Here is a 13793-nt window from a genome sequence, read left to right as displayed (position 1 = left end):
ATGTAGTCTATCAACTTCATCTGCCATTCTTCCCAGGTGGGTAGATCTTGTGTCTTCCAATACTTCGCAATAAGTATTCTTGCTGCTGTTGTTGCGTACATAAAAAAAGTTCTGTCCTTCTTTAACACCAATTGGCCAACCATGCCCAGGGGAAAGGCCTCTTATCACCCTCCCTTCCGTCGTTTGGCTCTGAGGGCACTAGAGCAGGGCCAAGGAGGACCTTTTTGCCCAGGCCAATTTGTCAGGGGCCACATTTCATTTCACTTATAATTTGTGTTATGTACTGAAGTTCTCACCCTGGGCCAGCAGGGGGATACTGTAGATAGTTCAGGTCCACATATGCAAATAAGGGATCGAAAGTGACGTTCAGTGATTGGATAGTTACAGAAAGTTGTTACAGTTACGTTGTACTGGAGCTCTATATAAGCAGGCTGGCTGAACCCTTCAGTTCAGTTCTGTTCTGGCCTCTGAATAAACAAGAGCTGTTTGAAGAATCACTGTGTCGTCTGATATGTTCACCCACAACTTAACAATTTGTATACTGCCTTTCTATATATTACTATACGTAAACCGGTTTACAAGCTTAAGAAACAACAAGATCGGCAGTAAAGATCACACACCTAATAACAATCTGATCCAATACAAAGAAGCCACAGTAACTTTAAAACTGACAACTTATATCAAACGCAACGATATTCGGCAACCCATTAGAATATAATAATGGACAGTAAAATTAAGTATCAGCAAATAATAATAATTAAACAGTTCACACATATCAGTTACAATAAAGAATTACTGAAGTATAATCAATAAAAATAACGGCAAGTCACAATGCATAAAATACAGTGGTGCCTCACAAGATGAAAAGAATCCGTTCCGCGAGTCTCTTCGTCTTGCGGTTTTTTTCGTCTTACGAAGCAAGCCCATTAGCGGATTAGCGCTATTAGCGCTATTAGCGGTTTAGCGGCTATTAGCAGCCATTAAAGGCTTAAGGGATTAGCGGATTAGCTGCTAAAAGGCTATTAGCGGCTATTAAAGGCTTAAGGGATTAGCGGATTAGCTGCTAAAAGGCTATTAGCGGCTTAGATCAGCTGATAAGCGGCTTAGATCAGCTGTTCAGCGGCTTAGCGAACAGCTGTTAAGCGGCTTAGGGGCTTGGGAAAAAGGCTGGGAGGGAAAAAAACAACCCCAGGAATCGCAAAACATTTTCGTCTTGCGAAGCAAGCCCATAGCAAATTCGTTTTGCGAAGCACCTCCAAAACGGAAAACCCTTTCGTCTAGCGGGTTTTCCATCTTGCGAGGCATTCGTCTTGCGGGGCACCACTGTACCACAAAAACTTACGAAACCATGTAAAAGGAACAAATTGAGAAGCCAGCGGTGGGTGACGTTAGAGGCAAAAGTGGAAGGAGAACAAACAGCCAATTTTAACTTTGCACAATAGGATAGCTTCTATGCATGCTCTCACAAACTCCTCAAGCATCCATCCAAAATCTTTATTTTGCTGGCTGGCAATAATGTATTTACAGTTGTACCTCAGGTTACATATGCTTCAGGTTACATATGCTTCAGGTTACAGACTCAGCTAACCCAGAAATAGTGCTTCAGGTTAAGGACCTTGCTTCAGGATAAGACCAGAAATCGGGCTCCGGTGGCACGGCAGCAGCAGGAGGCCCCATTAGCTAAAGTGGTGCTTCAGGTTAAGAACAGTTTCAGGTTAAGTACGGACCTCCGGAACGAATTAAGTACAGTGGTACCTCGGGTTAAGTACTTAATTCGTTCCAGAGGTCCGTACTTAACCTGAAAGTGTTCTTAACCTGAAGCACCACTTTAGCTAATGGGGCCTCCCGCTGCTGCCGCGCCACCAGAGCACAATTTCTGTTCTCATCCTGAAGCAAAGTTCTTAACCTGAAGTACTATTTCTGGGTTAGCGGAGTCTGTAACCTGAAGCGTATGTAACCTGAGGTATCACTGTACTTAACCCGAGGTACCACTGTATTACTGCACAGGTTGCAAAATTTCCCTTGGCTGCAAGTACCGTATTTTTCGCTCTTTTGGACGCAGTTTCCCCCCTCTAAAAATTGAGGGGAAATGTGTGTGCGTCCTATGGAGTGAATGCAGGCTTGTGCCATAGCCGCGCGCAACCCCTCTGGCAAGGAGAGGCTGCACGGGGCTAAAGGGGAAGCCAAAACAGCGAGCGGGATCCATCCCGTTTGCTGCCTTAGCTTGCTCCAGAGCTGCGCGCAACCCCTCTGGCAGGGAGAGGTTGTGTGCAGCCTGTACGCTGCTCTTTGGGGCTGGGGGGGGGAGATTTTTTTTCTTGATTTCCCCCCCCCCCCAAAAAAAAACTGGGTGCGCCCTATGGTCCGGTGCGCCCTATGGTGTGAAAAATACGGTACGTTGAGAGCTAGGCACCAAGACAAGTATATCATAAGTGTGAGAAGTGGAGTGCTTAACTTATGCAGGTGTGATTTTTGCATTTCTGTATGTTTGCTTTGCTGTTGTTGCTGTTCAGTTTTAAGTCAATTACGGTCGTAACTTCCACTTACGTATCCCTCTGCTTACATAAACTTTGGGATACGCAAGCGGCAAACCTGGAAGTATATTTCTGGGGTTTTGCTGCGTGTGTGCGCGCGCAGAAGCGGTCCCTCCAAGTTGCGGAAACCTTGGGATCTGACCAGAACTCAGGAACGGATCCTGTCCGCAACCGGAGGTACCACTGTATTTGTAATTTATGCATTGTGATCAATTGTGATGGCTTATAGCTTTTAGCCATAAAGATTTAATTCAAAGCATTCATTCATCCAGCCAGATAAATAAGAGGGTGAAATATATTCGGAGTCGAGAGTGGATTTCATGCTCTTTATTCAGCTCATAGTGGTGAGGAAGAATGGAAGTTCCCCCAGAATGTCTGCTTTATATACATTATTTACACAATGGGCCCCACGTGATTGGCTAATTCCGGGATTCTCCTGTAGCCCAATCAGGTTGCGGATTCACCTCCACTTGGAGCTGGATTGGGTGGCTCCTGTGGACCAATCAGACTGTTGCATTCTGAATCCTATTGTTCTAGGACCAATCAGACTGCTGCATTTTGGATACTATTCAACTCAGTACATAACACCCCTCCCCTCTAAGTTCCAGTACTGCCCGGGAGGTTGCATTCATAGTCCTCATAACAGAGGGATTGTCAGATTTAAAGGACTTCTAGCCAGGCAACAAAACAAAACAAAACAAAACAAAACAAAACAAAACAAAACAAAACAAAACAAAACAAAACACTCAATTGGTATAAAGCAGAGCCAATGAGCAATGTGGCCTGAGGAGGCTTCCAAGGGCCAGGCAGAGAGGTCTGGAGGGCCGTATTCATTCCTCAGGTCTGAGGTTCTCTACCTCTTCACTAGAGAGCCAAAAGCCACAAACAGAGGGACCAGCGTGAAAATAGAGGGATTTGCTGCTCCAACTCTACAGGGAGCAGGAATTTGCAAACTGTGGCTATGGAGGTAAGTCACGACCGCCCACAACGGAGGTCAGGGTCGCCGCGAAGACCTCGTGCCCAGCAAGAGCTGGGATTCATCTAGCCAGCTGGCTTGGCAAAACAGCCCGGTTTGCAGCTAATGGGGTGAAATTTGCTTTGACAGGCAAGACTGTGCCAGCATTCAAATTGATCCAATTTACAGTACAGGAGTCTCAGGGGCTGCCAGTCTCAATACTGGGGGGGGGGGGGGGGGGGAGGGGCTGCTTTGACTTTACTCACCATCTTTGTCGCTCATCTCGCTCCTGACAATGTCCTTTACGTCTCCCACCTGCGGCCGCAACAAAGCAGAAACGTGGAGGTTAGGATCCTGCAAACTCTACTTCCCAGTTCGCTCTTGCCTGGCACTCAAAGTAAATTTTGCCGGGGGGGGGGGGGCAAACGCCACAGTTTAAGCTTCTCTCAGTTCCTTGGTTTTCCTGTCTTAAGTTGGATTCCCCATATTAGTTTAAACTTTTATAATATATATATATATATATATATATATATATATATTCACTTTCATTATCATCATTTATGTTTGGGAGGAAATAAGATGGTAAATAACAAATGAGAAATCTAAATATTGATGTATGTAATTTTTATTTCTTAATTATATTTAGTGGTAGTATGGTTGTATTGTTTTTTGTAACATAAAAGCATTCAATTAAAAATATTATATATATGTGTGTGTGTGTGTGTGTATAATATATAAAATCATGAAAATTCTTCAGCATTCTAGCATGAATTTATCTTAATGTATGACTCCCCCTCCTCGAATAGAGACACTTTTGCAAAGCATTTTCCCCTAAATATAGTATGTCTCTCTATGTTATTCCCAATAATATATGAATTTATGTGAATACCTTACTCTGGGATATGTTTATTTGTCTCATAATGTGGCTGGAGAAGTACACTTCAAAATTTCGAAAGATGCGTGTGCTGTGTTTCAGAAAGTGTGAATTAGGTAAGTTTACTTTTCAGCACAGGGACGCGGGTGGCGCTGTGGGTTAAACCACAGAGCCTAGGACTTGCAGATCAGAAGGTTGGCGGTTCAAATCCCCGCGACGGGGTGAGCTCCCATTGCTCGGTCCCTGCTCCCATCAGATGTCAAGGAAATAAGCAGCTATCCTATTTTTAAAAGACATCTGAATTATTATTATTATTATTATTATTATTATTATTATTATTAAACTTCTTGCTCATTTCCTGAGGGTTTTGGAGGATCTTGCGAAACGGAATCAGTCACAGAATCAGAGAAGTGGGGTTGGAAGGGACCCAAAAAATCACAGCTGAAGAATCCTTGACACGTGGCCCCAAATAGTCACAAATCTATGAATAAGCCACTTACAGAGAGTCCGGGATCTCCCTTTTCTCCTTTCCGACCAGCTGGACCATCCTCTCCCTGTTGAAAAGACAGATGCACTAACGCAAACAAACAAAAGGTATGGGTGGAGAAGTTTGCATCAACATCAACCCTATGAGTGTCTGGAGGCGGTTGGAGGATGGATGGCGGCTAACAGATTGAGGTTGAATCCTGACAAGACAGAAATACTGTTTTGGGGGGACAGGAGGTGGACAGGTGTGGAGGATTCCCTGGTCCTGAATGGGGTAACTGTGCCCCTAAAGGACCAGGGGCGCAGCCTGGGAGTCATTTTGGACTCACAGTTGTCCATGGAGGCACAGGTTAAATCCGTGTCCAGGGCAGCTGTGTACCAGCTCCATCTGGTACGTAGGCTGAGACCCTATCTGCCTGCGGACTGTCTCCCCAGAGTGGTGCATGATCTGGTTATCTCCCTCTTGGACTACTGCCATGCACTCTACGTGGGGCTACCTTTGAAGGTGACCCGGAAACTACAGTTAATCCAGAATGCAGCAGCTAGACTGGTGACTGGGAGTGGTGGCCGAGACCACATAACACTGGTTCTGAGAGATCTGCATTGGCTCCCAGTATGTTTCCAAGCACAATTCAAAGTGTTGGTGCTGACCTTGAAAGCCCTAAACAGCCTCGGTCCAGTATACCTGAAGGAGCGTCTCCACCCCCATCATTCTACCTGGACACTGAGGTCCAGCGCCAAGGGCCTTCTGGCGGTTCCCTCATTGCGAGAAGCCAAGTTACAGGGAACCAGGCAGAGGGCCTTCTTGGTAGTGGCACCCTCCCTTTGGGACACCCTCCCACCAGATGTCAAAGAGAACAACAACTACCAGACTTTTAGAAGACATCTCAAGGCAGCCCTGTTTAGGGAAGCTTATAATGTTTGATGTATTACAGTATTTAATATTTTTTTGGAAGCCGCCCAGAGTGGCTGGGGAAGCCCAGCCAGATTTTCAGGGTATAAATAATAAATTATTATTATCATTATAATTATAATTGTTGGTGGCAAGGGGGGAAAATAGGTATATAAGGAGAGAATTCTCTAAATGCCTTGATCCAGGTTTGGGACAAGTGCTAGCTGGTGAGAGAACCCCGTCAGAGATTTAAAATCACAAAATATGCAACAAAGTAAAGAGCGGAAATACAGGCTATTAGATTTTTAAAACTTGCCCTTCTAAGTTCCTTTCAAAGTTCCCCTCTTCCCTCAGCATAAAAAAAGACCACAGATTTGGCAAATTTAAATTGGTTTGCTTACAAACTCTTCAAAGCTTGAGTTAATGTGTTTTCCCATACATCAGCCAGAAAAACACAGGCAGTAAACATGTCTTAGTTACAGTGGTAACTAAGTTCCTAAATTATGGCTTGTAAGAGCCATGCGGTCTGAGCTGCAGCAACCAGCTCAAACCTCTTCACACACTGAGCTTCTCAGGTAGACTGAAGGGGAACAATATGCTTGATTACTTTCCTCCCAAGGTGAGGGGGAGTGACCGAGCTAAGCCTGGCAGGACAGCTTACTCTATGGTCTTAACCCTTTCATGTATTAATTAGATTTAAGCATGCTGGTTATCCCACAACAATGGATTGCAAGCATCCAAGATATCAGATCCTCAGTGTTTCTTCATTGCTGAGCCGATGCACCCTCATTGCTTCCTGCAGCCCAGGCATCCTGGCATCGAACCCTGAATCAACACTAAACTACAATGAAAGAACTACAATGAAAGACCCATTGGCCCAACTATCTCAGTACCTTTCCCGCCCCGACCTGGCCACAGTGATCCATGTGACGGTCACCTCCAGGCTTGACTACTGTAATTCGCTCTACGCGGGGCTGCCCTTGAAACTGTCCCAGAAACTCCAGCGGGTGCAGAATGCTGCAGCGAGGCTCCTCACGGGGTCCCTGCCATATTCACCTAGTGCTTTTCCAGCTGCACTGGCTCCCGGTGGAGTACAGTGTCAGATTTAAGGTGCTGCTTTTGACCTTTAAAGCCCTTCACGGCCTAGGACCCTCGTACCTACGGGACCGCCTCTCCCGGTATGCCCCACGGAGAGCCTCAAGGTCCATAAACAGCAACACCCTAGTGGTCCCGGGCCCTAAGGAAGTTAGTTTGGCTTCAACCAGAGCCAGGGCCTTTTCAACACTGGCTCCAGCCTAGTGGAACGCTCTGTCTCATGAGACCAGGGCCCTGCAGGATCTGATTTCTTTCTGCAGGGCCTGTAAGACAGGCCTGTTCCGCCTGGCCTTTGGCTTGGAGCCAATTTGCTTCCTTCCCTCTCTTTCTTTTTCCTTTTCCTTTCTCCTCCTGCAATGAGGCTACATTTTAACATTTTAATGTTTCAATATTTTAATGTTGTATTTTAATTTTGTTTTTAAGTAATCATTCAACTTGTTTTTATTGCTTGTTATCCGCCCTGAGCTAAATCCCTCCCCTTGGCTGGGGAGGGCAGGGTATAAATAAAAATTATTATTATTATTATTATTATTATTATTATTATTATTACTGTCCACACTGACTGGCAGCAGTTCTTCAGGGCTGGCCTCCCCGAGATTTGCCCCCATTTCATTGTTGTGAAGTATCTGTGTACCAAGAAAGGATCAAATTGCTGCCTTGGGAATTACAATACAGAGGTTAGCAATGCCATATTCCGTATTTTTCTGTCTATAAGAGTCCCCATGTATAAGATGCCCCCTATTTGGGGGGACTCAGATTTAAGAAAATGGGGGGAGATGTATCCGGGTATAAGACGCCCCCTAATTTTTGACATTATTTTAAAGGGAAAAAACCCTAGTCTTATACATGCAAAAATACGGTATTAAGAGAACCCTGCTAGCAGTGAAGGAGTCCCGACGAACAGGAAAACACATCAAAACAGGCTCAAAGAAGAAGATAATAAAGGAAGGGGAAAGGATTAGATATCAAAGATGGGCATGATCGATTGGAGAACGGTTCTGCAACTAATTCTAACCAGGTTTGTGTTTTAGAAATAGCAACATGATGCCCCAGAAGGCCACAGGCAAGCCGTGGTGGTCCATTTTTCTGAATCTGCTCTCACTTATGGTGTTCAGAGCGGCGACGCAAATCGCATCAGTCGCAGATGGGACACTGGCTGAAAGCTGTTAAGGGGCAAGGTGGGGGGGCGGGAAGCAAGTGACAGCTGCCCGCAGGAAATAAGCAAGGCTGTGACTCAGGAATAGCTGTCCCTGCAGCAGTCGCTACAGAAGAAGAATCACAAGGCAATGAGAGGCGAAAGCCAAGTTGCAAAGCCGGAATGGGAAGAATTCTGAAATGACAGCCCTTCGGAAAACAGGTCTTCCAGAGTTTGGGGAGTCCAGATGTGGCCCTCCAGGCCTCTCTGCCTAGCCCTTGGAAATCTCCCCAGCCACACCCCTCTCCCCAGACCACACCCCAAGTACTTTTGCCTGGCTGGGAATGATGGGAACTGTAGTCAAGAAATCTGGAGGTTGCCACGTCGGCAAGGACTGCACAGCAGACGTGCTCCAACTAAGCTTGCTTCCGGATGACCTGTTCAATGAGCATTCATCCTTGTGGAGAGACTGAGGTTGAATCCTGACAAGACAGAAGTACTGTTTTGGGGGGGCAGGAGGCGGGTGGGTGTGGGGGACTCCCTAGTCCTGAATGGGGTAACTGTGCCCCTGAAGGACCAGGTACGCAGCCTGGGGGTCCATTTGGACTCACGGCTGTCCATGGAGGCACAGGTCAATTCTGTGTCCAGGGCAGCTGTCTACCAGCTCCATCTGGTACACAGGATGAGACCCTATCTGCCTGCGGACTGTCTTGCCAGAGTGGTGCATGCTCTGGTTATCTCCCGCTTGGACTACTGCAATGCGCTCTATGTGGGGCTACCTTTGAAGGTGACCCGGAAACTACAACTAATCCAGAATGCGGCAGCTAGACTGGTGACTGGGGGTGGCCGCCGGGGCCACATAACACCGGTCTTGAAAGACCTATGTTGGCTCCCAGTACGTTTCCGAGCACAATTCAATGTGTTGGTGCTGACCTTTAAAGCCCTAAATGGCCTCGGTCCAGTATATCTGAAGGAGCGTCTCCACCCCCATCGTTCTACCCAAACACTGAGGTCCAGCTCCGAGGACCTTCTGGCGGTTCCCTCCCTGCAAGAAGCAAAGCTACAGGGAACCAGGCAGAGGGCCTTCACGGTGGTGGCACCCACCCTGTGGAACGTCCTCCCACCAGATGTCAAAGAGAACAACAACTACCAGACTTTTAGAAGACATCTGAAGGCAGCCCTGTTTAGGGAAGCTTTTAATGTTTGACGGACTATTGTATTTTAATATTTTGATGGAAGCTGCCCAGAGTGGATGAGGAAACCCAGCCAGATGGGTAGGTATGAATAAATTATTATTATTATTATTATTATTATTATTATTATTATTATTTTACTTTCCAAGGGTGATCACAGCCTCCTGTGGCAGTGAGTTCCACAGTTTCATGATGCACTTTAATTGGGCAACTTGGATTGGCTGGTACGGGAATGACTCTCACCCCCCAAATAATGACAGTCTGGAAAACAAACACAAACATCTGTATGGCATTCACCCCATCCCATCCAATACTCTGTTTTCTGTTTCATAGGACTCAGGTCTGGCAGGGCTCAGAATACTCACCACTCCTCCTTTGTTGCCAGGAGTTCCCGGGGGTCCCCTGAGACAAAGCTGTTGCCTTCCTCTTCTACCCCTCTCGCCCTGGAAACAGAAAAGGCAGCCCTATAGTGTCTCCTCTGTAACTTTGACTAGTCAATGTCCTTCGGGGGAGATGTCCACAGCCCAATGCTGGGAGATGTGAACATTGGCAGAAGACAGTTGATGAACAGTGGACCTACCAGACCACTCATCCCAGGGGTAGACGATGCAGTGCCTTACAGAGGTTATTGGACTTTAGCTACTGTCATCGGCAACCCCCATGGCCAATGGTGGATGTCTTGGACTGGTTGGACGCAGAGGAACCAGCTGGGGAGCCACCAAGGGAACAAGGCTCAGAGCCAGGGGAGAGGTGGTGGGACAATGAAGAGTGGTCAGAGGGAGAAGACTGGGAAGAGGTGGCGCTGGAAACTGAAGAGGCAACAGGGTTCAGTGAGCAGGAAGAGGCTGTGGCAGAGAGCAGTCCAGACTCAGAGGTAGAAGCTGAAGCTGGTGAGTGGGAAGAGGGAAGCCAAGGGGCAGAGACGAGATAGGCTGGAGAAGAGGCAGGGATGTCTCCCCCTCCTGCTGCGACCATCCCCCTGCCTCCCAGAACCAGAAGAGGGCTGAAAAGGGCAGAGCCATGGCAAGCTGCACGCAGGCGCAGTCTCTGATGTGGGAATGTTGAGGGTGGCAGGAGAAGTTATATTGATTATTAATATCCTTCCTAACTTGTGCTAGCAAGTTTCTTCACTTAGCAGAGTTTTCTGCTTCTTACGCAGCAGAAACCAAGTTTCTGACTCGCCTGAGCCTTTGACTATTACACAATTCAATCTAGCTCAGACTGAATTGTGTGTACCTGCTAAGATCCCCTTTGAACCCCTCCTAAAAGAATAAAGACACCACAGTCTTATTCATCAGCAACAAAAAGTAGTTTTACTTACAATCAGGCAGAGCACAGTGTGTTCCCTGAAGGTAGGCTTAAGGCTTAACGTTACAAACATGTACAAATAGGTTTGCCCCACATGGGAGATGACTTGGGGAGATCACAGTCCAGGTGATGCAGGAAGGTCAAAGAAAGAGGGTGGTAGCAGCGTGACTTGGCCTTTTACCAGGTCTGGAAAGGTCACGCCCACCCATTAAGTCACATGCAAGGAAGGATGCTCCAGGCCAGAAGGAACAGGAAGTTTTGACTGGCTGGACCAAACATTCCCCTGCAGGTCCACTCTAGGAAAACAAGGAATGTTGTACTTGACTGCTCCCAGTGGATTGCATCCCACATATGATTGCTTGGAAAAAGCCCTGGGAAGGAGGGAACTTAAGACAGCTGTGAGGAAGCACAAACTTTCAGTCGCAACAACTGATTTCATGGTTGAAGAACCCGCCTCCTCCGGAATAAGCTGCTCTGCTCATTAGGCCTGACACCCAACCAAGTCTGTGGATATCATGTTTATGCGAATAAAGAGTTAACTCCAGCTTTGAATGGTGTGATTTACTGCTGGCTTGCTTTTTGACACTGGGAGATATGAGTCCAACAGCGTCTAGAGGGCATCACATTGCCCACCCTGACTTTTACAGGGAAGATGGAGCCAACGCTAAACTTAGAGATTCTTCCTAATCAGGGATGAGGAACCTCTGCCCAAAGAGCTAAATGTGGCCCTCCAGGTCTTTCTATTTGGCCCTTACGACCCTCCCCAGGCCACACCCCCTCCTGAGCCCCACCCCTCACCTCCTCTGCTTTGACCCCACAACCAGGAAGTGAGAATTAGGCAGCTTTGCATTTCTGAACACATTGTTTGGTTGCAGAACTGCACCACAAGATTCAGAGAAGCCAAATTTCAAAACACAATAGTGTTTGAGAATTAGGATGGACAAACTGGTCAGTTTTGCTTCCAAGGGTTGGCAAACTCTCCCCCCCCCCCCCCGACCTCAGTGCAGATCAGGATAATTTTTTTTTCTGCCTTCTTGAGCGGGGCAAGAATTACCGTATTTTTCGCTCTATAGGACATACTTTTTCCCTTCTAAAAAGTAAGGGGAAATGTGTGTGCGTCTTATGGAGCGAATGCAGGCTGTGCGGCTAAGCCAGAAGCCAGAACAGGGAGAGGGAGCGCTGCAAAGCTAGACCGGCTATCCCAGCAGCTATCCCAGAAGCCAGAACAGCAAGAGGCTATCCCAGAAGCCAGATCCCTCTTGCTGTTCTGGCTTCTGGGATTCAGAATCCCCCCCCCCTTATTTCCTCCCCCCCCCAAGCTAGGTGCGTCCTATCATCTGGTGCGTCCTATAGAGCGAAAAATACGGTATATCTAATGCATTTGTTTTAAACTGTTGCAACGAGTCAGACCGTTTGTTTTTCTGCAGAATTGGCCGGTGACTGTAATGAGCGATTGATTCTCATCCGTAAATGAGCCCGTTAGCCTAGTTTTTGGGTCTTTGGTTCTGCGATGGAAAGAACCACACAGACATGCTCCTACCTGCGTTGGAGAAAAGGGCATTTGGCTACCCTACACAGGAGAAAAAGGTGCTTCTCCATTCTCTCTGCTCGCTGCCACGAGATCAATAAACTGCCGGCATGAGGACTCTTTGCCCTTTGATGGCTACATCTCCCCACTGCATGCTCTCCTTCATAATTTAGGGTTCAGAGATGGAGAGACACAGAGAGAGTTGGCGGAGGCGGAAAAACTCTTCATGTTCTCTTGCTAATCAGCACCAAAGCGGGAATGGCTAATGATCTCTTAGAGGGCTCTTACCTCCTGCCACTGATATAAAAGTCCTAACCTCTTAAAGCATGTATGAAGGCAGCTCTCGCTTGTCTCTCCATCCCTCCCACACTGGCCCAGTTCACTTTTCATCTGCTCTTTTAATTTATTTTTCAAATGACACACAGCTAAGCTCTCCTCTTGATCTTTGGGACCACCCACATCCCTGGCCCAGATCTAGCCACTGTGACCCATGGTCCCATCACCTCTCCGGACTACTGTGGTATGCTCTTTGCAGGGCTTCCCTTGTAGCCTGTTTCAGCTTTGACAGACTGGAAATGAGGCTAGGAATAAACCACACAGTCCCCCCCAATATTAAATGCCAAACAAACGTACCCCAAAGTGCAATGGACTTCAGTGTAGTGGCAAATTCAGAAGCACAGCTCCATTCATGGCCATCATAGCCTTGCCACCTCTCCTTCTAAGCTTAGGCAACCTTCTAAGGTTATAAAGCTCTTATATAATTATACAATAAAATAATTAGGGGTGCCTCGCAATGATCGATGCAGATCTTCATGTGTTGCCTTTCAGCTAAATCTACTAGTTTTGGTGTTTGATAAATGGGATCCTTTCATCATTTGCTGGAAGAAGTAAATTTCACTGACATAAATTTGGTTGGCTTTAAGGAAAAGATGGCATTCAACAAAACAAAAGCCCTGCAGGAGATTCTGTTTCCTTGCTTCTACCCCTGACCACCAGAACCCACCAAAAATCTCTTACCTGTACTCCTGGCTCACCCTGAGGTCCTTGCAGGCCAGGTGGTCCAGCAACACCCACCTTGCCAGGTAGGCCTATCTGTCCTTTGAAGCCTCCCAGGCCAGGCACCCCCTTGGCACCCTGCAAGTTTGAACAAAGACTTCCTCTCAGGATATGGCCTCAGTCCAGTATATCTGAAGGAGCGTCTCCACCCCGATCGTTCTGCCTGGACGCTGAGGTCCAGCTCCGAGGGCCTTCTGTCGGTTCCCTCACTGCGAGAAGCCAAGTTACAGGGAACCAGGCAGAGGGCCTTCTCGGTGGTGGCACCCACCCTGTGGAACTCCCTCCAACCAGATGTCAAAGAGAAGAACAACTACCAGACTTTTAGAAGACATCTGAAGGCAGCCCTGTTTAGGGGAGCTTTTAATGTTTGATGTATTACAGTATTTTAATATTTTTTTGGAAGCCGCCCAGAGTGGCTGGGGAAGCCCAGCCAGATGGGCAGGGTATATATATATATATATATATATATATATATATATATATATATATATATATATGGTTTTTCAGATTAAAATTTTACAGTCACACATCGAACATATAACGTAAAAACAAGATTCCAAGGAATCTCTTGGACTTCCTTGCTCCCTTTGTGGGTCCTATTGTTAATCATTTCCTCCTGCATCTTTTATGAGAATCCAAATCTTTTACACCTCCATTGTGTCCAAAATTCTCCATTAAACTACAAGTGATATTCTAATCCTACTAACAATTTTAACTGTTTGCAATGGGTTTTTTTA

At 46.7% G+C, this 13793-nt stretch overlaps 1 protein-coding gene across 1 annotated transcript in view; it reads right to left on the bottom strand.

Moving 5' to 3' along the window:
- Positions 1-13793, bottom strand: part of LOC310659032 (uncharacterized protein) — a 131338-nt gene that overhangs the window by 18367 nt on the left and 99178 nt on the right. The window contains exons 38-41 of the mRNA XM_083401897.1: positions 13018-13134; positions 9530-9607; positions 4864-4917; positions 3756-3804 (exon numbers count right to left, since the gene is read on the bottom strand). Coding sequence (XP_083258023.1) covers positions 3756-3804; positions 4864-4917; positions 9530-9607; positions 13018-13134 — 298 coding nt within the window. The remainder of the gene's footprint in view (positions 1-3755; positions 3805-4863; positions 4918-9529; positions 9608-13017; positions 13135-13793) is intronic.

This window comes from Podarcis tiliguerta (assembly GCF_965153285.1).
Source record: "Podarcis tiliguerta genome assembly, chromosome: 10".
Taxonomy (NCBI): Eukaryota; Metazoa; Chordata; class Lepidosauria; order Squamata; family Lacertidae; genus Podarcis; species Podarcis tiliguerta.
This window is presented reverse-complemented; position numbering and strand designations above follow the sequence as displayed.